Source organism: Mustela nigripes, chromosome 16 (genome assembly GCF_022355385.1).
Source record: "Mustela nigripes isolate SB6536 chromosome 16, MUSNIG.SB6536, whole genome shotgun sequence".
NCBI classification, from domain to species: Eukaryota; Metazoa; Chordata; class Mammalia; order Carnivora; family Mustelidae; genus Mustela; species Mustela nigripes.
The window spans coordinates 713,501-736,086 of NC_081572.1; the positions used below are offsets into that span (position 1 = coordinate 713,501).

The window sequence follows — 22,586 nt, forward strand, 5'->3', positions numbered from 1 at the left end:
CCCCGGCCCTGCGGTGGGGCCCGGCCCGAGCCCCCGGGGGCGGCTGCCCAGACGCGCGCCCGGGGCCGCCGGGGAGTGGCCCTGAGCCTCGGCCCGCGCCCCCGGCCGCCCGCTGTCCGCGCCGGGGTGTCCCCGCAGGCAGACAAAGGCCACCGGGCGGGTGTGCGGCCCCTGCGTCCTGTGCACGTGGGGGTGGGCACGGGGACAGGCCAGGGCGCTCCCCGGGTCTGGGCCGCGGGCCGCTGGAGCGCAGGACCGAGCGCGGGGTCGGCGGGGCGGGCCGTCCCGTCCCGGAGTGCGTGTTGCGCACGGGGTAGGAGCGGGTGCGGTTTCGCCTTGTCCTGCTGGCGAAGTTGGACGCGGGGGCACGAGCGAAGCGCTGGGCCGGCGAGGCTGCCCCCCTGCGCCGGGAGCGCCGGGGGCTCCGGGTCGCCGGGGGCTCCGGGTCGCCGGGGGCGGAGGCGCGGGGAGAGCCGCGGGGCCGCGAACCTGCCGGGCCCCGCCCCAGCCGCCCTGCTGCCCCCGGGCGCGCTGGGGGCCGTGTCCGAGGCGCGCGTCCGTGGAGTCCGTCGCGGTTTCGGCGCCTTCGTTCCCACGCGGCGAGCCGGCGGGTCGCGCTGCCCCGGGCTCGGCCCCCAGCGCGCCGCCGAGCCGTTTCTCCCCGGTCGTCCCGGCTGCGGCCCCGCGGCACCGGCGTCGGGGAGGCGGGCGGAGCGTGAACGGTTCGCGTTCGTTCCGGAGCGGTGGGTTGTGGCTGAAGTTTCTGCTCTTGCGAGGCAGAGACCAGCGGGAGAGGGCGCAGCAGCGGGGCGCGGGGCGCGGGGCCGGACCCCGCACCTGGGATCCTGACCTGGCCGGAGGCAGAGGCTTCACGACGGAGCCCCCGGGGCGCCTCGGCTGGAGTTTTAACCCAGGGGGCAGGAGCCGCTCTGAGAGTGCGTCCGCCGGCCACCGGCCACCGGCCACCCGCCACCCGTACTCGGGAGTCGGGGCGGCTGAGCTCAGGCTTTCTGGCCGCAGCGACCGCCGGCCGCACCTCGCAGCTCCCTGTCCACGATCGGGCTGAGCTGCCCCAGAGGGGTCTGTCCTGTCCCCAGGACCTCTCGTGCCCTGGCTCCCAGCAGCCCCGCGGCCCATCCCTGGAGGCGCACCCAAGACACAGCTGTTTCCTGGCGGCGGCTCTTGGCCCACACGGTGGTCCGTTCAGGCTAAGCGAGGGCCCACGGAGGAAGGGCCCACGGAGGAAAGGCGATCTTGTTCCGTGAAGGAGATGTGGCCGGAAAGCTCCCAGCTCCTGTGGTTAAGGGTCCGAGAGGCTGCTCCGGAGACCATGGCGGGGAGGGGGGTCCGCACCAGGTTTTCCTGTGTCAGTAAAGGCGTAAGTTCAGGAATTGGGTCCTCGTGTGTCCCATGCTCTGGTGCCAGCACGACTTAAGTCGCTTCCCCTGTCATTGACGACTGACCAGAGCCAGCTCGACTCCTGGACGGGTTCACCACATTGTGGTCCTGGCGTGCGGAGTCTTGGATTTCCGCCTGGGACTTCCTGTGCCTTCACAGGATGGAAACCGCGAAGAGGCCCGTCTTTCAACTTGCTGAGGGCCGTGTGGACCGAGAGGGCCAGGGCTGCCCTGCCTTCCCAGCGGCCTGCGGCACCGACACGGTCAGGCAGCCCTGTGCCCTGCCAGTCCTTCTAGTCCTTCCCACAGCTGCCCTTTTAAAGGGGACAGTACGTTGGGACTCTTCCTCCAATGCCTGGACTTCAGAAAGTTCATGTTCTGGACTTGGGCCACTGTGGACCCCAGAATGTGTGGTCCTGACCCTCAGTCCACCTCCAAGCCTACCAGATCCCAGAGGCTCTCGGGAAGGACGGGCTGGGCAGGCTTCGGGGCCCGTGTGTCCTGTACAGCACACACCTAGGCGGAACGTTGCCGGGACTCGGTGTGGCCAGTGGGCGTAAGGCAAAGCTTTCCCAGCCCTGTGCCTCCCTCAGCCTTAGCTTGCGTGCGCTTCGGTCCCTCGCTGCCGGAGGCGATGTTTCGTGAGGCGCTGGACGCCAGGAGCCCTTTCCCTTGGGGTCCGTGTACCTCTTGTGCGCCTCCATGTTCTCCACGTGGACCGCGTGCTCTGAGCGGTAGAGCGGACGGAGGGAGTGTGCAGGGGCCGTGCTGCAGGAGGCGCAGCCTCTGTTCTGCTCAGCCCGTGGCCCTGTCCTGTCCACGTCTGTCTGCTGGAGGCTGGCAGAAGGGTCCTCGGGGCCCTCCCGTCCCCTGCCACTGTCACTCGTGATGGGCGGAATGGCGGTTTCTTCCCGCCTGTGCCCGGTCAGACCCCGTCACTCCATTCACCAGGGCGCGGCCCTCGTGTTCCCTGGGTGGACCGCGCGGTCTGATGTCCTAGCGCACATAAACACCTTTAGAGACCTTCAGTACTCGGTTTTCATGTTTTCCCTCTCCCGGACTTTCCCTCAGGAGCAGCGCGGCACAAGGAGTCCGGCACGCAGTAGGGGTCCGAGGTGGCGGCTGCCGGGCCGCGGGGAGACACCAGTTGCCCGAACTGGCTGACGCTTTCCTAGGGTCGTGGCTTAAGCTCGGAGAGGCTCTGATGAGAGGCCGTGCGCCTGCCTCGGTTGCCTTGTCAGCGTGGCCCTGGGAGAGTGACCCGCCTGGCGACCCAGAGGCCGCGCCCTCTGGCTTCGCTAAGACCGTCCTCAGCAGCGGGTGCGGGTGGTCCCGGACGGCGTCAGGCCTGGGGTTGGGTGCGCGTAGTTCACCGTCTGACTTGGCTCACCTGGAGAGACGTGATTCTGTTTTCTTAGGACGACCGCTAACCCGCGCCTACGTAGAGACTAGTACCTTCGCCTGGAGAGAGGAACTCGTACCCGATGGGGTGGGCTTCCTTGCGGAGCTACCTCGGAGTTGAGGTTGTTCGGGACATAAAAGTGGTCGCTGTAGACAGACACTGTGGATTGACTTCTGACTCGGAAACCGAGTGCCCGGTGCGGTCTTTCCGATTCTTGTTCTCCGTCTACAAGTGCTCGTAAGAGTCCGTTACGCTGAAGAACCAGGTTTTGTAATTTCCCGTTCTTCCTGGACTGTTATTTTTGTAGAAGATGATGAACTGAACTGGCTGCGGTGTCACTGCTGTCAGAGCCCCTCGCTGCTCTCTCGCTGCCCGGCATCGGTCCCCGCCGTGGGCCCCGGGGGTTGTTCGAGCTCCAGACTGGGGGCAGCACTCCTGGCGAAGTGTGAGGCGTGAGGCCAGCCCCAGGAAGCAGGGCAGGGCTGCAGGGCCGTATGGACGCGTGGGCCTCGGTTTTGCCTGTGATGTTTGCTTCTCAAGGAGTGCCCAGGACCTAAAGCTGGGCTTCTTGGTCCGCCTGCCCACTGGGCAGACATCCTCCAAAGAAACGCCCGCAGTGTCTGCTGTGCTCACCTTTTATCTGCAGAGCCCAAGCCGGCTCTCTTTGGATCATGTGACCTGGCAACTCTGACAGTTACGATCCTAGGGGGAGGCCGGCCCTGTTGCTGCTGTGATCTGGGGGAGGCCGGCTGTATTGCATTTGCAGTCGTGCAGGGAGCCTGGCACCGTGATAGGAGAATGGACTTCAGATTGTTCTCCACAGTTGCCCGTGGTCATCTGTTTCCAAGACCGTCAGGTCGGTATTGCTGGATTGATGGCAAGATGTTTGCGTTATCCGGCACAATGGGGTAGGGCTAGAATGTTCTCTGCCTTTTTGAAGGCATTGGTCTGGTAGGTAGTTTGTGTGGGTCCAGGCTGTCCTGTCATCGAAGACCTGCTTTGTGGCAGGGGTGACAGTGCTGACGTAGTTGGCGGAGCAAGACTGCTCTCGCTGAAGGCCCCGCTGCTTCTGCTTTGGGGAACAGAGTTGCTGATGTAACCAGAAAGCTGAGTCATCCGTTTCTCTGTGTCTCCTGGGCTGGCGGGTTCAGCTCGGAGTCCAGGTCCTCACAGGAACTCCCAGTGCATCTTGCATTTGCACAGCACATTGAGGATGAAGTCATTTCTCTTGTAATTGGATAGATCATCGCAAGTGCGGGCAGGAAGAACACAATATATTACCTGTCTTTCGGAGTGCCCACAGGAGTCTGTGTGGAACGGTCAGCGCAGTTCTTAAATCTAGGGTGGTCACTTGCCGCCCTCAGATGGCGGTCCTCCCACGGTTCTGGAGTCAGGCCCAGCAGAAGCCCTGCACTTCTCGCGGCCGTCTGAGCGGTCCGGAGGAGACTTTGGGGGTTCTTGGGCGTTGAGTGGCCACAGGAACAGCCGCGCTCCCACAGGCTGGTCGTGGCTTTAGTGCTGGCCGGTCGTACTCATCCTTTGCCTGGGAATCTCCGAGTGCCGTGTACCTGTGAGCCCACCTCTCTGTGCCCGTCTCATGAAATGGGCTGCGCTTCTCCCCCTGAACCTGTGGACAGAGAAACCGGGCAGCTGAGGTGGCTTTCTCCAACACTAGGATCTCGTTGAGTAGGAAACGTCCTGGGTCTGTTGAGCTGCTGGAACCAGTACAGATAAACGTACTGCTGGGAAGGATGAAAGTGGTTTATTCATCAGACCCCCTTATCCACCGGGGACACATTCCATGACCCCCAGGGGATGCCTGAAACCGCAGACGGGACCAAACACTACGCGTCCACCTCTGTTCCCAGACGTACTGACCCATGGTCATGTTCCTGAATGATGTGCAGTGAGGGGTTCCCAGCAGCGGCTAATGATAAAACAGCAGTTGCAGCGTGCCCTGTACCGGAAGGTCTGTGACCGGGTCTCAGAGTAACCTTACTGCGTTTTACTCCCCTTTGTGGTGACGCCCTGAGATGGTGACGCGTGGACCTGACGAGAGGGGGGAGGGGAGGGGTGCGGGCCTGCGAGCTGGGGCGAGGCTGCTGCGGAGCTGACGTGGGGCCGGAGCACGACCATCTGTTCACAGACCACAGCTGGCTGCAGATAAGAGGGACAGCAGTACTGGAAGGAACTTAGGAGAAGCTCGGTGTGTACTATGCAGGACGCTGCCCTGTTGTCTCCAGCTGCAGCTTCTTGAGGAGGGGTTCACAGGCACAGCTTCGGGGCACACGAGAGGTCAGGAGCATTTGTATGTGAAGTCTGGGGCAGGGTGTTGTCACATCAGCAATTCCTCAATTGGAGTAAAACAGAGATAGAACATTTTTAGATAGTAACTCTGACTTTGCCTTCAAACCCGTGGGCTGGTTATTGGGAGGTATTATTAGCAGGTATTTTGCCAGTTTTAGTATAAAACTAGCAAAAGGTATATGATAGGCCTGTGTCGACGGATCTCATTTGGGCTCTGAGAAAGGATCTATCCTTCTGGTCCAGTGTCAGTAATAAACACGAAGTCCTGTTCTTCGGTTAGGGAGAGGTTTGCAGGAGTCTCCTTATGGGAACCAGTTCTGCTCGAGAAGCACCCTGACTGTTCCAGGATGCGCGTGGCTCAGCACCCGGGGCGGGTGGACTGAAGCCAGGGGGGTGTTTCATAAAAAGAAAGGCCCAAACCCACCCACACAGGCATGTCCAGGCAGCATGGAGAAACGAGGAACATACAGTCACCCTGGAACTCCCCCACTGCTTGGCCCTGGGTGGGTGAACACGGGGTCTGACCGGTAGGTGGACTGGAAGGATCAGGGCAAAAAAGAGGGGAATCCTTGCCGAGAGGAGGACACTGTCCTGTCTCTGCGTCCCCAGTCACGTGACCGGAGTGGGGACCTGTGGAAGTGGGTGAGGGAGTACGGAGTAAGACTTTTCTCTGCGTCTCGAAGGCTTCCAGCTTAGAGAGTCAAAGTAGTAGTGATTCTCCACGGGCTTTGTCGACCACCGACAGCGTCGCACAGTGGAGAGCAGAGTGTGCCGGGTGCGTAGTGGGTTGTAGCGTGGCATTAGGTGGTCACCACCAGGTTATTAACGTGTGCTGTTTTCTTTCTTTGCCAAGGTACGGACATTGCTGCCGGAGAAGAAGTTGCCATCAAGCTTGAATGCGTCAAAACCAAACACCCTCAGCTCCACATCGAGAGCAAAATCTACAAAATGATGCAGGGAGGAGGTACGCCCTTTACCTGTTCGCAAGAAAACCCGGGTTGTATTTGATGAGGGAGAATGTGTCATGAGGCGCAGCCTCTGGGTTATTTGGGAAAGGGAGGGAAACATCCCTGCACTTGACTCAGTCACGCGGCTTCCTTCAGATCAGGAGGCCTCCCGAGGGCCTCGTTCAACAGAAAACATGATTTTCTGCTTTTCCCTAGCCCCACATTAGCTAGTTTTGTTTTTAAACTCAGGGTTCATGTGAATTTTGACTTTTAGGCACGCTCCTGACTGCCGGGTGTGCCCCGTCAGTCACATGCTTTGCTCGCAGCGTTCTGGAAAACCTCTCAGACCTACGGGGGTTCTGATGTTTGGGAGCACTCATCCTGACTCTGAGTCTTTTATTAGAGTTCCCTGGACTTCCAAGTAGTCTGGCTAATGGAGCAAGTGGGGATTTTGCTGGAGGTCTCAGAGTCCCAAGACACTGCAGCGTTAGGAAGGACATGTCCATGCTTCACCCCAAGGAGCCGCCCTTGGGATCAAGGCTCCGTGCCGGAAGAACGGCTGCCCTCCTCCTGTTCGGAGACCCTTCGTGGTAGAAGTGGCAGAAGCCTCTGTGGTGCGTCCGTAGTTTGGGGTGCTCTCGGCGCTTTGCCAAGTGAAAATTTGTCTTCAGAGTCTGAATTTGCTTTTTTCAGGTGAGAAGGAAGCATTGGTGATTCCCCTCTGCCATCTTTTCTCCACAAAAATGGTTTAATCTGTGCTGCTGCGAGCAACCAACATTACTTGCTTCACGCAGTGACAAATGTCCTTTAGTAACAGATACAAAGCAGAGCAACACGGATAGTCCTGCAGGACCCATCACAGAGGGCATCTGGGGCGTCCTGTCCCAGCTTTCTTGGGACCAGGGGCGGCTTTGGGCTCTGAAAACACCTGTGGGCCCCAGGGCGTGGTCCACAGAGGGCTTGGCCAGTGCGTCTGCCCTCTGGGGACACTCAGCAGAGGGCTTCTCAGGCATCAGGAACAGTCTGCCCAGCTTGTCAGGTGGTGACTCCGGGTGTGGCCTTCATGGTTGGACAGGGCCTGATGGCCGGGGGTTGAGGAAAGCGTCCACCTTGAAAGCCTGTTGAGTGTTAACAGGCCGCGTTTCTGTTGAAAATCTGTAAGCCAGAGGGCCAGAGAGTGGAAGGGAAGAAAACTGTCCCCGATGCCCCAAATAGGAATTGAAGTGGCTGACACTGAGCAGAGAAGAACTTACTCCCTTCGGGGCGGGTCTTCGCCGTCCCGGACCACAGCTGGGTGCTGCGGGGCGGAGGGCGCAGGTGGCGGCATCGTGTCTCACTTTAAATCCTTGCTGTAAGATTTGTGTCCCTCCTCTAGGGTCCTCGAAACCTAGGCTCTTCTCCTGCCCGGCCATCCGCCGCGTGCAGGTTGAGTTCTGCTTCTGTTTCAGACATGCACTTGGTAGACATTATCAAGGTGCTTTAAAAAAAAAAAGAAGTAAAGATCTCAATTTTTGAAAGAGATGATGTCCATAAACGCAGCGTCCAAGATTCTGGTAGTGTTGCGTGAGCTCCTGACCACTGTGAAGCTGGGGCTGCGGACGGTGCAGGGTTCACGTGCTGTCTGTCCCCCTCTCCATCACACACAGACCGCTTGGCCGTGGGAAAGGGACGGCCAGGGCCTCTGATTGTGGCTCCTCAATGCTTTTAATGCTGCGTTCTGGGCTTCCTTACACGTGGTACCCTAGGAGGAAGCTGGAAGCTGAGAGGCTGCCGCACGCTCTCTAGCTTGCCACGCAGGGCCTTCTAGACAATGGTGGTGTTGCTGAGCGTGGCCGGAGAGAGCAGCGCTCAGGCGGGCCGGCCACTGCGGGAGGAGTCAGCCTCGCCTACAGACCCTGGCACGGCTGCTGCCACTACAGTCCTCCGCAGTGGGTGTCCGCCAGCCTCGTGTCCTGAGTGAGAACACGCACAGACTGATGCAGAACTTCCCAGAGGACAGAGATGTGAACCTGAGCATCGTGGCACTCGGGCCACCGTTGCACAGCGGCTCTGCTCCTGGGGAGGCGTGCCACTGCCCTCCGGCGGTCAGGAGCGCACCCCAGATGCTTCCACCTGCCACGAGTGTGCCGGCAGGATGGAACACGTGGAGTAGCAGGGATGGGTCTTGCTTAGTTGTGCTGGGGAGTGACTTGGGTAGACATCAGGTTCTTCTCAAAATGCGGTGGACTGCCAGACATTAACTGCTCTCTCCCATCCTCGCGTCCCCACAGTGGCTTTGACCAGCCCTTTTTTGGTGACCCCTCAGTAAAGAACATGAACTTCTGGTCAAGGCTCAGGACAGGTGTGGCGTGTGCGAGGGGTGAGTGGGCTGCGCGTAAGGAGTCCGGGCTGGCCGTGAGGGCGGGCCGGCACCTGTCGGTGCGGTAGAAGCTGGCGGCGACCCCAAGTTCACGCCTCTCGTCCTATGTCCTGGTCAGTTCCCGTGCTGTATTTGGACAGTCACTATCTTTTTGTTAAGAAACATTTCATGGTAGCCAAGAACGTATGTCATCTGTGGGGACCCAGACTAAATTGAGTGCCTGCTGCTCCCGTCTGCTTGAGAGGCAGTAGGGGACCCCCCCCAGGTGCCCTCATGTCAGTCCCAGTGCGCTCTGGGAGAGAAGCCATGGTCCAGAGTTTGCCCCCGACATCCCTGTCTAGTTTGTTCTAAGTTGTTTCTCTGTCACCCATAAGAGATTTGTTTTTAAAAATCATTGGCTTTGTCAGAAGGTGCGGCGGTTTACGGTTTCAGGTTTGAATTGCCAAAAACTGAAAATCTGTATTTGCATGAATGTTGAATATTGAAACTTCTCGTAAGTAAAAATGAAAATCACTTTTGCCTGGTTTCTCACTAGTTTTTCAGTCCCACGCGTAGGTTTTGGCATCACCGCACTCCATCAGGCGTTGGGAGCGACGCATAGTTCCGTCCGCATGGCACGCGGGTGGGGGCAGCGCGCGCCGCGGGTCGGCGTTGTCTCGCCTCATGGGCCTTGTCCCTGCACGGGCCCCGCGGCGGCGTGCACTCTCCGATTTCTGATCTTGCCGTCCCCAGAGGAACAGTCTGGACAGACGGCGGGAACATGCCTGTGGGTAGCCTAGCCGATTGCTTGCTGGGGCTTCACCCCTCGATTCTCCGGACAGTCCACTCAGAACAAAGTAGGCTACACAGAGAGCTTAGCGTCTTCTGGCCGGAGAACTCTCACCGCAGGGCTCTCTGCTTTGACCGCATTTTGTCTGCTCCCTGGTGCTGGGGTGGTGAAGCATGCTGGTGTCGACCACTAGAGAAAGTAGGGGTCACCATCGGAGCACCCATCAGTGTCAGCAGACATCGTGAGTCCTTGATGCACATCTGGCTGACGTACGCCACCCCGCATCCGTGCGTATGGTCTCCACGTAGCACACGGCTCTCCTCGACCCTGCGCGCTCCCAGGCGTTGAGTAACCTCACGTCTCCGTGAGCAGTACTTCTCTCCTGCTCTGGCATCTTGCTCTTGGGGACAGTGCCTCGATGGCATCCAGACACCTTTTCTGGCGCACCGCCTGAGAGTGGAATTGTGTTTCATGGAGCAGACGAGTGCTTGGCCTGCAGGATGCCGTCGAGCGCTGCACGTGCCTCCGGGGCCGTTCGGTCCCAGCTGCTTGGCATCTAGGCTTCTGTTGGAGCCGCTGCCTCGTGGCCTCGTCATCACCATCCCTCTGTAGTGTGGTGTGGGGTGCCCTGGCTTGCACACAAGACAAGGGTATGAAAAATTAAGGGTGTCTTTTTCTTCACTGTGTTTTCTGAAGGGAACGGAAAGGGTCGGTGCGTGTGTTACACAGTGTTAGCAGATCTAGCTATCACGTCCGGATTGTCCAGGGACAGGGTCACTGAACCTGGGGCTCAGCCTCCTGGAGCTTGGGAGAGGGCAGATAGGCACATCCCTCCTCTCCCTCCTTCCCCAGAAATTCAAGATTCCACACACAGCTTTGGTTTCCTGCGTTAAACATGGAGTTCCGTTCATGCACATCCCACTGAAGTCTTGTGGCCCCTTGACTTTGTCCTGTACCTTCCCAGGTGCTCCTGAGCGGCTTGGAGGCCGCTCTTGGTCTGCCAGCCGCCGCCCCCCACGCCTCCCGGCCTAGCACATCTTCCCAGGATTAGAGACAAGTGAGGTGGGTTTGGTCCATCTAAACACAGCAGTTTGCTTGGCCTGAATCGTGTCAAAGAACAGCCTTGACTTGGGGCGTTGGGAACAAGGCACGGAGTATTGCCGGCTTCTTCGGAGTTTTACACAAACCATTTAAGAATTGTGGAGACCACCCCCAGAGATTAATGTAAGGGTGTTTGAGCTTTTGGGGGGAATTGGTATAGAGGAAGGACTAGGGTAGGAGGCAAGTTTTCAGGACAGAAGATCTGGCCCCAAATAGGAACTAGGTGAAGGGGGCACCAAGAAAGGATGGCTTACGATGGTCCCTCCCTGCCCCGTGCATGCACGTACTTCAAGAAGGGGTCCCTCAAGGCTGCGTTTCAGATCCTCTGCCTGGTACAAAGCCTTCTGTCAGCCTCTGGCTGTTTTTCGCTCAGTAGGAAAACAAGTTGGTAAATGATAAAACCCCAGAGGAACATGGAGGGAGTCGAGCTCGTGTTTATACAAGCCAGGCTGCCTGTTGCTCACCCAGCCGGCAGCTTGTGAGTGCTGTGGGTCCAGCAGACGCTGTGATCCAAGGGGGCAGCTCGAAACCAGGATGAGGCATGGCTGTTCCAGTGCCTTCCATTGCACTCACCACCATGGCACTAACCACTGCTGCGGCGGGGCAGGATACCGGCCCGGACACCGTGGTCTCTGCAAGCCAAGGCAAGAAAACCCAGCGTGGTTCAAGGTTAAGGGTTAGGGTCTTTGGTTCATATGGTATCCAGGGGCGCTCAGGCTCTCTTACGACTTGTCATGACCAGCTTGAATATTTTCAGACACACGCAGGAACCCTATGGCGCTGGTAGGTGCTGCGGTGTAGGTGCTGGTCTGAGCCAGTGAGGGATCTGGTAGGTGAAGGAAGCCCATGTCCCGAGATTGGAGGTCCAGAGTAGGAGTCCTTCATCCCCGATCTAGACCAGCCTCCCCCAGCTGTGGCTTCCGCTCAGCACCTTCTGCTGGCCACCTGTACTCCAGGTTTCCTGTTCAGACGAATTCTGAGTCTCCTAGGAGGGAGCGGTCAAGTCCTGGGATGCCCTCGTAAAAGTGGGGTGTTGCTGTGCACTCCAAATAGTAGTTCTGCACGCTGGGGAGATGGCAGAGCGTCTTCTGCTACACAGCCCTGCGGCTACTGCCTGCCCCTTCCCCAAAATGTCTCCTCGTCCCGAGAGCCCAGTGCACAAAGAGGGCATCATGCAGAGGTACACGGGAACATACAGCAGAACGCTTGCGTCTAGAGCAGAGTTCAAATGCACAAGATCTGCCATCTGTGCGTGGCCAGGGCACAGTTCTTTGGGACAGTGATAAGTAACAGCGATGCCTGTGACCGCCGCGGCCGCAGCAGCCTTCTGCCCCTCACCTCCGGCCAGCCCGAGGAAGCCGGCCCGGCCCCTGAGAGGGTCGTCCTCACGGTACCGTGCAGTGGCCCCTGGGTGCATCCAGCAGGTTCTCCGTCCCTCCCCGAGTCGCGGGCATTCAAACAAAGATGCTCTAAACGTTTGTGTGGGTATTTGCGTGGACACTTACTTTTGTCGTGGGTGAGTGTCTAGGAGTGGAACGGCGGAATCAGAAGTGGGTGAATGTTTTTCCTTTTTGAGAAACCGTCAACTGCTTTCCAGGTGGCTGTCCCTTACACCCTGGCCAGCAGTTAACGGCTGTGATGGTTGGTGTCTTTCCAGCAGTTGATCCGTGTCGTCTGTGAGGGACGCCACTGCAGAGAGCTGCTCGCAGTGCTGCTCCGCTGGCTCTCGGCGGCTGCAGAGCCTGCTGGTGGCTGGTCTCTCGCCGCGCCTCCTCTCTCCTTCCCGTTGGCCTGGTGAGAGGGTTACCAGAAATCTTCTCAAGGAACATGCTTTGGTTTCTATAATTTTTCTGTCTTCTTTGTGTCTTGTTTCATTGATTACTGCTGTGATCATTTGTGTTTCATCTGTTGGGGTTTAATTTCCTGTTTTCTGAGATCATCGATCTGCCTTCTCTAATACCGGCGTCTTGTTGCTATAAATTTCCCCCAGGTGCTCCTGGAGCACGTCTCATAAACCCTGACATGTTGTGATTTCATTTTCATTTAGTTCAGAAAGCTTTCTTTTCCCCTCCCAAGGGCTCCCTGGTCCGTGGGTTCTTTTGAAGTGGGCTATGCAGCTTCTCTGTATTTGGGGGCTTCCCAGGGAGCTCCCTGTCATTTCCGATCGAATCTCATCGTCATCTGAGGGCACAGGCCTGTTCTGTCCGCTGCGGGCCCTGTCTGCTGACGACCCGCGGTGCCGCGGCCTGGGGGGTGCTGTGGGTACCGAGGGCGCTGTCGGCCGATGCGCGTGTCCGTCCCCTTGCAGTTCCGCGGCACATGTCCTGAGGCTGCGCCGGGGGGCCGCGTGGAGCTGCGTTTCCGGACATGCTGGTGCTTTGTCCTGGTCACACGCACGTCCCTGGAAACGCTCTCCGCAGCCTGCGCGTCCCATGCGGACCCAGCTCTCAGGTCCCCTTCCGTCTAAAGTTGGTGTCCCGCGCTGTCCTTCTGACGACCTGCCTGTGCGGAAAAGGCGCGCGTTTCTCGCTCCTCTGCGAGAACACGCCTCATGTGGTGCCTGATGTGGTTCCTGACCCGCCGGGGTTTACTTGACCATCTTGCTGCTGGTTTTGTCTCCCCTCCTCCCTTGCCTCCCCCCCCCCCCAAAATTTATTTATTTATTTGTGTATTTGACAGACAGAGATCACAAGCAGGCAGAGAGGCAGGAAGAGAGAAAGGAGGAAAGCAGGCTCCCCGCTGAGCAGAGAGCCCGATGCGAGGCTTGATCCCAGGACCCTGAGATCATGACCTGAGCCGAAGGCAGCAGCTCAACCCACTGAGCCACCCAGGTGCCCCTTGCCTTCTTTTTGATGAATCATTTTATCTACTTTTTTTTTTTTTCCCAAGATTTTATTTATTTGTCAGAGAGAGAAGGTGAGCACAGACGGGGAGCAGCAGGCAGAGGCAGAGGGAGACGCAGACTCCCTGCAAAGCAGGGAGCCTGACTTGGGGCTCAAGCCCAGGACCCCGGGGTCATGACCTGAGCCGAAGGGAGTCTCCGATTGAGCCATGCAGGCGCCCCTTTATTTACGTTTCTTAATGGTTTTTCTTATGATTTGCTCCTCTGCTGGCTCGCCAGCACCTCTTTCGTACCTCAGGGACTGAGTTAGGGTTTATCGCGTCATCTTGAACAAACCGTGCCGCGCCCTTGCTGCGCTCCGCGCTTGGTGTGGAGCAGACTGGCCTGTGGCGCATGTGGCTTCCCCACTGCGGGCCCCTGTGACGCTGTCCTGCAGCACAGACGTTTGCGTGTTCCAAATGTGCATTGCATTGTTCTTTTTGTTTAAACAGTCATAGCTTTTAAAGGGATTGAAGTAATGTGAAAAGCTCTTACGAGTGAACTTAGTTGTTACTTCCAGTGCTTTCCGTCCCTTTGTGTGGGCCCACACTTCCGGCTGGCATCGCTTGCCCTCTGCCTGAAGGGTGGCCTTTCCCCTGCGTAGCAGTGCAGGTCTGCTGCTGAAGGATTCTTCCAGGTTTTTTTGTATCTGAAAATCACATTTGTCTTGGCTTTTGGAGGTTGGTGTCCTCGGTGCTTGAAAGACGCCGTCTCCTGTGCTCTTTGCGCCTCCCTTCTGCCGAGATGTCTGCAGCGATCCTGATGTTTGCCCTCTGTGTGTGATACCGATCCCCCCGGCTGCTTTCGAGATGCTCTCCGCATCCCTCATTGTGAGCGATGCGATCTGCAGGCCACGAACGTGGGTGTGAAGGTCTTTATGGCTCTTGCGTGCGGCCTGCGGGTGTATTGTCTTCATCCGGCTGCTTCCAGCCGTCTCTGTCCCTCCATCTTTCCTGGGGGCTTTGGTGGCATAGATACTAGGTGGCTTGAAGCTGGCTCCTGTTGCTTTTCCAGTAGTTTCTCTTGCTTTGCCTTCGAGTCACACATCTTTTCTTCTGCACCATCCAATCTCAGATACTGTAGTTCTTCCCTCTAAAAGTTGGACTTGAGTCTTTTATAAATCTCCCATGCCATGCCCTCATGTAGCTTTTTAGACCCACAATATAAATAGAACTAAGCTACCCAGGTGCCCCTGTCCATTTACTTTTAGAGAGAGAGGGCACACGGAGCGGAGAGGAACCGAGGGAGAAAGAGAGACTCTCAAGCAGGCTCCCCACCGAGTGCAGAGCCAGACACAGGCCAGACTCGGGGCTCGATCCCACGACCCTGAGATCATGACCTGAGCTGAAGTCAGACACTTTAATGATGAGCCACCCACTTGCCCCTGTAGTAACTGTTACTGTCCCTCTCTGCCCGTTCTCACATCTGAACCCATTTCAGGGGATCGACTATTCCTCAGTATAGATGTTTTCTGCTCCGCATCCCTGGAGGTCTCTGGATGCCGGACGGCACGAGTTGTCCTTGCTTGCGTGCTTGTGTTCTACTCTGTTGCTCGGGTTCTTTGTCTGCTTAGTTACGGGGTGAAGTCAAGTTACTTTATTCTGTTGAGTGTTTGCATTTCTGCCGATAGTCGAGGGAGGAAGGGGCAGTCTTAGGCCCACGTGGCTTGTGTCCTGTCCTTCAGCTCTGAGTGTTTTCGCTGCTTCCGTTTAATGTCTTAGAAACCATTTTTCCACATGTTCTGTGTTTCCAGCCTTCTGGTCTTGGCTGATGTGCGCGGGAATTGGGCTCCTGTCACTCCATCTTGTTTGATACAGAGTAGCTTTTAAACTCTTTAAAGATACTAATAGTATCTGCTTCTGACTCAGGGTTTCTTATACCAAAAACATTACTCATAATGGAAAAGAATGATATGTTTGTCTTTGTTAAAATTTCTCATCAAAAGGCTCCAAAAGAAAAAAAAATGGCCTCACATGAAATCAACAATGGTTTAGTACCCAGAATTTTTAAAGAATGGCTATTTCCCTGATAGGAAAATTGGCAAAAGACAAGGGTAGACATTTCAGAGAGGAACAGCGTGTGGCCAGTAAATATACGGATGAAAGATCCCAGTTGAGTTAGTGAGGTGCTGGCTCCCTTCCTCGGCTGACGACAAGCAGTCGGGTGGTCTCACACCGGCTCGCTGCTGCTGGGCCTGTGGGGTGGGCCGACCGTCTGGGAAACAAGGTGACATTACCTCATAGCCACACAGCTTATGCTCTGTGTTTATTGGCTTGTGCCCGGGGAGACTGGATGTGAACAAGAATTTCGTGTGTAAGAATTTCCACCGTGGACATAGTAAGGGGACACTTAGTAGCACCGTTTGTGATAGAAGCAAACCCAGACAGTCCAGATGAAAGAACAGATCAGTTGTGACCTTTTCTCCAAAGGGAATACTATACAGCATGCATACTTTTAAAAAAAGATTTAATAAAAAAATAATAAAATTCTGGTGTCTGGGTGACTCAGTCGGTGAGGCGTCTGCCTTCAGCTCAGGTCATGATCCCAGGGTCCTGGGATCGAGCCCCGCGTTGGGCTCTGCTCAGTGGGGAGCTTCCTTCTCCCACTTCGTCTGCCTGCTGCTCCCCTGCTTGTGGTCTCTCTCTCTGACAGAGAAAATCTTTAAGTGAGTAAATGGCGGGAAGAGACAAACCTGAGTACTGTGTGTGGGTGCTCTGCCCTCGGGAAGTAGAACGTGACCAGCCCCCCATCTCCAGAGTGTGGGCTCCACGGCGTGACGTCCTTCTTGAGAGAACAGTACACACACTGGGGAGAATGAACACACCCCAGCCTGGGGTCAAGGCCCCGTCCTCGGTGACGGGTCCCACTGAGAACAGAGACCCCTGACGTGAGGCGAGGAGAAGGCCCTTCAGCTCTGCGGTCTTCCTCCCCAAACCCGTCGCCCGTCCTCACACGATCCCGACGGAGGGATGGCCCCAGAACCACCCCCCCCCCTGCCAAGAATTGCCGGGCCCCCCAAAACCAGGGACGTGAGAGACGGCTCGGCCCTGAGGAGCCTGGGAGACAGGACGACCGGGGCGGAGAGAGGGTGTGACAGGAAAACCAGGGAGTCCTGAGCAGAGTGGACTCCGGCTACCAACAGGAAGCCAGGCTCGCTCCTGCTTTGGGACGTGCAGCTCGCTCCTTGCCTGTAGGAAGCTTTCTTGGTGTCTGTTCACCCCCCGCCTGGGACGCTCTCCCATTCTCTCCCAGTGTCGCTTCCAGCCACTGCCCGCCTGGCTCTCGTGTCCCTTGTGCCCCTGTATGCGAGCACGGGTGTGTCGGGTTTCTCTTGCAGTGGGCATCCCCACCATCCGGTGGTGCGGGGCGGAGGGGGACTACAACGTCATGGTGATGGAGCTGTTGGGGCCAAGCCTGGAGGATCTGTTCAACTTCTGCTCGAGGAAATTCAGTCTCAAAACTGTCCTGCTGCTTGCTGACCAGATGGTAAGAATCGTGTCTCTGAGGTGACAGGGAGCCTGGGCCTTCAGGTCCTGGCTTGGCGTGAGTCAGCAGTCTGAGGGCACGCTCCGGTGCTGTTCTCCTCCTGTGCCTCTTAGTGCCCAGGGAGGGGGGCGGGTGCAGTCACCTTTGCCGCAGCATTGTGACTGGGGGCTGGGTTTGGAGACGTGCAGGTGGCTCCCAGGGGGTCCTTGTAGGAAGGACTGCTGGTGCAGACCCTCGTCAGGGAGGGGTGGTCCCGTCAGGCTGCTGTCGGTTGACCCCCACCGCAGGGGCCAACGAGGGGAACTGCCCCGGCCATGCAGGGGTGTGGAAGATGGTCTGTTGAGCAGCCTTCCCTGGCTGTGGAGTTGCTCTGCTCTGACCAAGGGCCGCGGGACGTGCAGCTGAGGGCACAGCCGTGTCTCTGCCAAGCAGGGGCCTTTCCCGAGGCTACTGCTGGAATTCAACCTCTGGTCACTACTTCCTGCCTGCAGATCAGTCGCATTGAGTACATTCACTCAAAGAACTTCATCCACCGAGACGTGAAGCCAGATAACTTTCTCATGGGGCTGGGGAAGAAAGGTAACCTCGTGTACATCATTGACTTCGGGCTGGCCAAGAAGTATCGGGACGCACGGACCCACCAGCACATCCCGTACCGTGAGAACAAGAACCTCACCGGGACGGCGCGGTACGCCTCCATCAACACGCACCTTGGAATCGGTGAGTCCGTGGGTGCTGGGGTCTCCTGTGCCCTCGTCACTGGACTGCCTTGGGCATGGCCATCTCTGAAGAGAAAGGCCAGCCTCTTGGGGGACCCTGGGGAAGTGGTCAGCACGTTTGGCACGGAGGCTGTCGTCAAATCTTTGTAGCAAAGTCTAGCTCTCCCGACTCTGGAAACCCGTTGGGAGGTTTGGTGACGGCGGGTAAATGAGCGGTTGGACGTCCTGACACTCCTTGTAACATTGGTGGCACTCATCCAGGGGTGTGACAGTTTCCTAGGGGCACATCGGGGGCAACTTCTGGTAAAACCGAAGCCAGGACTAGTTTTCTGTGGTCTGACCAGTTCGCCTCTACAGTCAGAATGTGCCTGGGGTCTTAGCTTGGCGGCGGCGGGCGCACGCAGTCTCAGCTTCGTGGCGGCGGGCGCACGCGGTCTCGGCTCTGCGGCGGCGGGCGCGCGCAGTCTCAGCTTCGCGGCGGCGGGCGCGCGCACATGCTCTCCTTGACCCGTTTCCTCTTCCCCAGAGCAATCCCGGAGAGATGACCTGGAGTCACTGGGCTACGTGCTCATGTACTTCAATCTGGGCTCTCTGCCCTGGCAGGGGCTGAAGGCCGCCACCAAGAGGCAGAAGTACGAGCGGATCAGCGAGAAGAAGATGTCCACGCCCATCGAAGTGCTGTGTAAAAGCTACCCCTGTGCGTGTCCCCGGGGCAGGTGCCGGGCTGGCCGCGCGCTCGGGGTGGCCGTGGTGGGGCTGCGGGGAGGCTGGGTCCCCTGCAGACGGTGTCCCCCCAGACAGTGAAGAGTGTCCTTGAGCTGGTGGCAGCCTTCTGTCCTTGCTGCTCCTTTATCTTCTGGGGCCATGACCCACGGAGTTGCCTCGTTCGTGTGGAGAAAGGCCACGGGTGGCACCAGCTGTGCTCTTTGGTGCATTTTTTAAGCATCCGTGCCCCGTGTGACCCGTGTTTGAGACGCCGTGTCTCAGCATCCTAAGCATGCAGCAGTGGATGGTGGCCGTCGTGTCGCCAGACACCCAGTCGGGGAGTGCTGGCTAGCACCACGTCTCTTGTCTCACAGCTGAGTTCGCCACGTACCTGAACTTCTGCCGCTCCTTGCGCTTTGACGACAAGCCCGACTACTCCTACCTGCGGCAGCTCTTCAGGAATCTCTTCCACCGCCAGGGCTTCTCCTACGACTACGTGTTCGACTGGAACATGCTCAAGTTCGTAAGTGCGCCAGCTCGCCCATCCCCAGCGCGGAAGTGAGCCAGAGGCTCCGCCAGACGCGGGGCAGGCTTTAGAAGGCACGTCCGCCGCACTGGGGGGCCGAGTGGCCTGGGTGGGGTCCCCCCAGGGTGGGAGGTCCTGTGAAGCAAGAGCCCCATGAAGGGAGAGCAGAGGCAGCCACACGGGCGCTGGGCCTCAGGCGCCAGCAGAGAGGGTCTCCCAGGTGCAGGTATGCGTGGAACTGCGACTCGCCCTCGACTGATAAATCTGTGATTGGAAGGTACGTGTGTGACTGCTGTCAGCGTGGCTCCAGAGTGCATGTCGTGCAGGAGGGTATGGCCGAGCCAGGTGGGGTGACCTCTTGCCCCTCGTCCCTCTGACGCAGCCGTGCAGGCAAGCGAGCAGGGTGGGCCTCTCTGCCGGCCTTGTTAAATGGTGCAGGTGTTCGCATACGTGCAGACCTCGAGCTTTGAGGTCTTCTTTTTTTTTTTTAAGATTTTATTTATTTATTTGTCAGAGAGCGAGCACAGGCAGACAGAGCGGCAGGCAGAAGCAGAGAGAGAAGCAGGCTCCCCACCGAGCAGGGAGCCCGATGTGGGGCTCGATCCCGGGACCCTGAGGTCATGACCTGAGCCGAAGGCAGAGGTTTAACCCACAGAGCCACCCAGGCGCCCCTGATGTTCTCCTTCTTTTAATCTGGCGTCCCGTCCGAGTCTCTTGTCTGAGTCTAATTAATTAATTTTCGGACATTGTTGCCAGGAAGTTTCAGGGGCTTTTTTGGTACTTCTACTTCGTTTTCCGTTACAAATTTTTCCTGTTTAGGTAGCTTAAAACAGAAATTGGGACCTTTCCAGAGTGACAAGATCTGATGGAGGAGTCGAACCTCCTCTTCAGAGGGTGTAAGACAAAGGCTTGTCCTGTGGCCTTGCAGGTGCCAAGGTGTCTGTGCAGGGTGTGTGCCCTGCAGGGGAGGGCCAGGTACCCCGCAGCGGGCTGGCTCGGGCTGTGCGACCACCGGTTGCCCAGTGTTGGGGCGACCTTCTGGTATCATCGCCCTCCCAGTGGGGCTGGCCGCCCTCCTCCGGGCAGGGCTGGAGAATGAATCTCCTGGGATTCACAGTGTGCATGTCCTGGGACAGGAGCTCGCCTCTGCGCTGCGGCTCGGAAGCTACCACGGGCAGAACGGGCACCAGTGGGTGCGGCTCCAGCAGTAAAGGTTCATTGGCAGACACCACCGGCGGCTGGATTCAGCTCGTGGGCTGCGGTTTGCAGACAGATGCGTCACAGCGCTGTTCCTTGCGACGGCCCCAGAGTCGCGCCCCCACTCCTGGGTCATCATGCACTCAAAGTAGAACTAGCCATGGTTGCCTGCGCTCTTGTCACGTGGGCCCTGGCCCCACATCCGCCCAGGCTCTGGCCGGGCCCCCGCCAGCCAAATGCCACCGCTTCTGCATGCCTCTAGGATCCCCTAGATGCCAGCACCTCAGGCCCACCGCTGACCCGACCTCATATGATTTCCCATCCCTGTGTGGATACCCAGGGGGAAGAGGCCACCCAGTTGCTGTCAGTGTTTGGGGTTCGGAAATGCTGGGAAGGCCTCGTCCGCACCCTCCCAGGGTCCAGGGCAGGCTTCTGTCCTCGAGGGAGGGAGGCTTTGTGCCAACCAGCTACCTCACCTTGGATGGCTTCTCTGACAGCAGGGGACCGCCGGGGCTCTTGGGGTTGTCTTCCACCAAACCCCGTTCAGCTGGGTCTTACGCGGTCTCCTTTGCAGGGAGCCAGCCGGGCCGCTGATGATGCTGAGCGGGAGCGCCGGGACCGAGAGGAGCGCCTGAGGCACTCCCGAAACCCAGCCGCCCGTGGCCTCCCCTCCACGGCCTCGGGCCGCCTGCGGGGCACCCAGGAAGTGGCTCCGCCCACCCCCCTCACCCCTACCTCACACACTGGTGAGTGACTAGCTCCATGTCGCCCCAGCAGGCCCCGGAGGGTTCTGGTTGTGTGTCGGCCGCTCTGCTGTTGGAGCCACAGGGCCCCACGCGGGCTCACGGCAGACACACATTGTGGGCGGGGCTGAGTGCCTCTGGTCCTGGGAGACTCTGGTCTCCGAGGATTGGCCGGCCAGGGGACGTCTCTTTCTTTTTCTCCATCGTTTCTCTTTTTCATGACACGGATTGCTCCCTACGAGCCTCTCAGTACCCGCCCCTCCGTCGCCTCCGTGAGCGACCCTGGAAGCGTGGGGGCCTCAGGCTGCTCTCCTGCTGGACTCCTGTGCCTCGCTCCTGGGAGCGTCCCCCAGGGCCAGCACACTGTGGGCCCTGCCCACCACTGCTGACCTCGACCTTGGGGTGCAGGCCAGCTAGGGGTCAGCTGCCTGTTGCCACCCTGGGTATCTGGTGGTGTGTGGCAGCGCCCACCCCGCTGTGGTTCTGGATGCTGAGACTGCTGAGGAGAGGCCCTCATGCTGGGTCGGGGGTCTGCCCGGAGCCCTCACCGCCCCTCCTGTCTCCCCCTCCAGCTAACACCTCTCCTCGGCCCGTGTCCGGTGTGGAAAGAGAGCGGAAAGTGAGTATGCGGCTGCACCGCGGCGCCCCTGTCAACATCTCGTCCTCTGATCTCACGGGCCGGCAAGACACCTCCCGCATGTCCACCTCTCAGGTACGCGCTCCGCACGGGAGCCACTCCCGGCTCACCGAGGTCAGGCGCCGCGGGCCGCAGGCCTCTCTGTCTGGGCTGCTCGGAGGCCACCAAGCAGACCGGGGAGCGGGTATGAAGGGCTTCCTTCCTCCTCCTCTCCTTTCTCCCCCCTTTCTGAGTTTTACGTGGAGAGGGACACTCTGCCCCTCGCGGCCGTGCAGCTCCCCGGTTGGGAGCCTGAGGCGGGCTGTGCAGGCGAAGGGCTTGGCTCCCCAGCCGCGCCGCAGCGGGCGATGGGCCTTTTTCTCTTCTGCCGCCGATCTTGTGGCCCCGGCCCCTCCCCGAGCCAGCTCTGGAGGCCGGGCCATCTTCCCGTGCAGACTGGCAGTGCCCTGGCTGCTCCTACCGTGTCCGTGGCGGGCACACACAGCCTGCGGGGGGGTGGCCGGCGGCCCCTGTAAGGTGGCGTGGGCCAGCCCGTCGGAGCCTGGCACCAGGCGATGTGCCGCGGGTGCGGGTTCCCGTCCCTTGAAGTCCCTGCCCACTTGCCTTCTTTCTGACAGGGCAGGTGTCCTCAGGGAAATGGCGGGGCCACGCGGGTCCCCTCCCCTCGGTCCTCTTCCCTCTCTGGCTTTGGTGCCGCAGCTCTTTGCGCACGTGCACCCCGCAGATGAGCTCTTCCCACACACACGGACTTTCTTCGTCGCGTAGCCTTCAGGGCCCTGGCGGGTCACAGGGCATTGCTGCTGCTGCGGCGGGGATCTTCCGGGCTGCCTGTGCCCCGTAGTATCTGCTGGGCAGACAAGCACTGATTTCAGGAAGGCTTTGGAAGCCCACGTCCTGGACTCTGCACTCGGGCAGCACCCCTCTGGGTCACCGTGGCCGCTCTTGGGGGCGAGTTAGCACTGGGCTCTACCATCGGCTAGTGCTTGGCGCCGGGTGGGCGGGCGGCCGGAGCACGTCGGTTAGGAGAGCGCAGGGTCTGTGAGAACCACCCAGAACCGCAGTCCTTCAGCGTCGGCTTGGTTTCCAGCAGACAGGCGGCGGGACCCCGGGCAGAGGGAGGTTCCTGGGCTTTTTGCTTCATGAAGAGAACACAGTTTCACTCTGAACACGTCTCGTGTGTCGGTGGTTCGGTCAGAAGTGGGGTGGGTATGTATGGTAATTTTCTCCCGAAGAGACTAAGGGTGCAGGAGTTTGAATTGTGGGGCTTAAGGAGTCTGGCCAGGGTCATGAGGTTGGGCCCGTTATGGCTCCCAGCCCCACAGCCCGCCCTCCCTGCAGGACACAGAAAGGGCTACGGGCTTCTTCCCATGGGCCCTGGAATCCATGAATCAGCAGCCGGGAACGTGTCCT

General features: G+C 58.9%; 1 protein-coding gene across 2 annotated transcripts in view; it reads left to right on the top strand.

Annotated features, from left to right (window-relative positions):
- The window catches only part of CSNK1D (casein kinase 1 delta), a 30,817-nt gene that overhangs the window by 660 nt on the left and 7,571 nt on the right, over window positions 1–22,586 (top strand). For both annotated transcript variants that reach the window (XM_059378692.1, XM_059378693.1), the window contains exons 2-8: window positions 5,960–6,070; window positions 16,501–16,649; window positions 17,141–17,369; window positions 17,895–18,065; window positions 18,448–18,596; window positions 20,371–20,542; window positions 21,112–21,251. In XM_059378692.1, coding sequence (XP_059234675.1) covers window positions 5,960–6,070; window positions 16,501–16,649; window positions 17,141–17,369; window positions 17,895–18,065; window positions 18,448–18,596; window positions 20,371–20,542; window positions 21,112–21,251 — 1,121 coding nt within the window. The remainder of the gene's footprint in view (window positions 1–5,959; window positions 6,071–16,500; window positions 16,650–17,140; window positions 17,370–17,894; window positions 18,066–18,447; window positions 18,597–20,370; window positions 20,543–21,111; window positions 21,252–22,586) is intronic.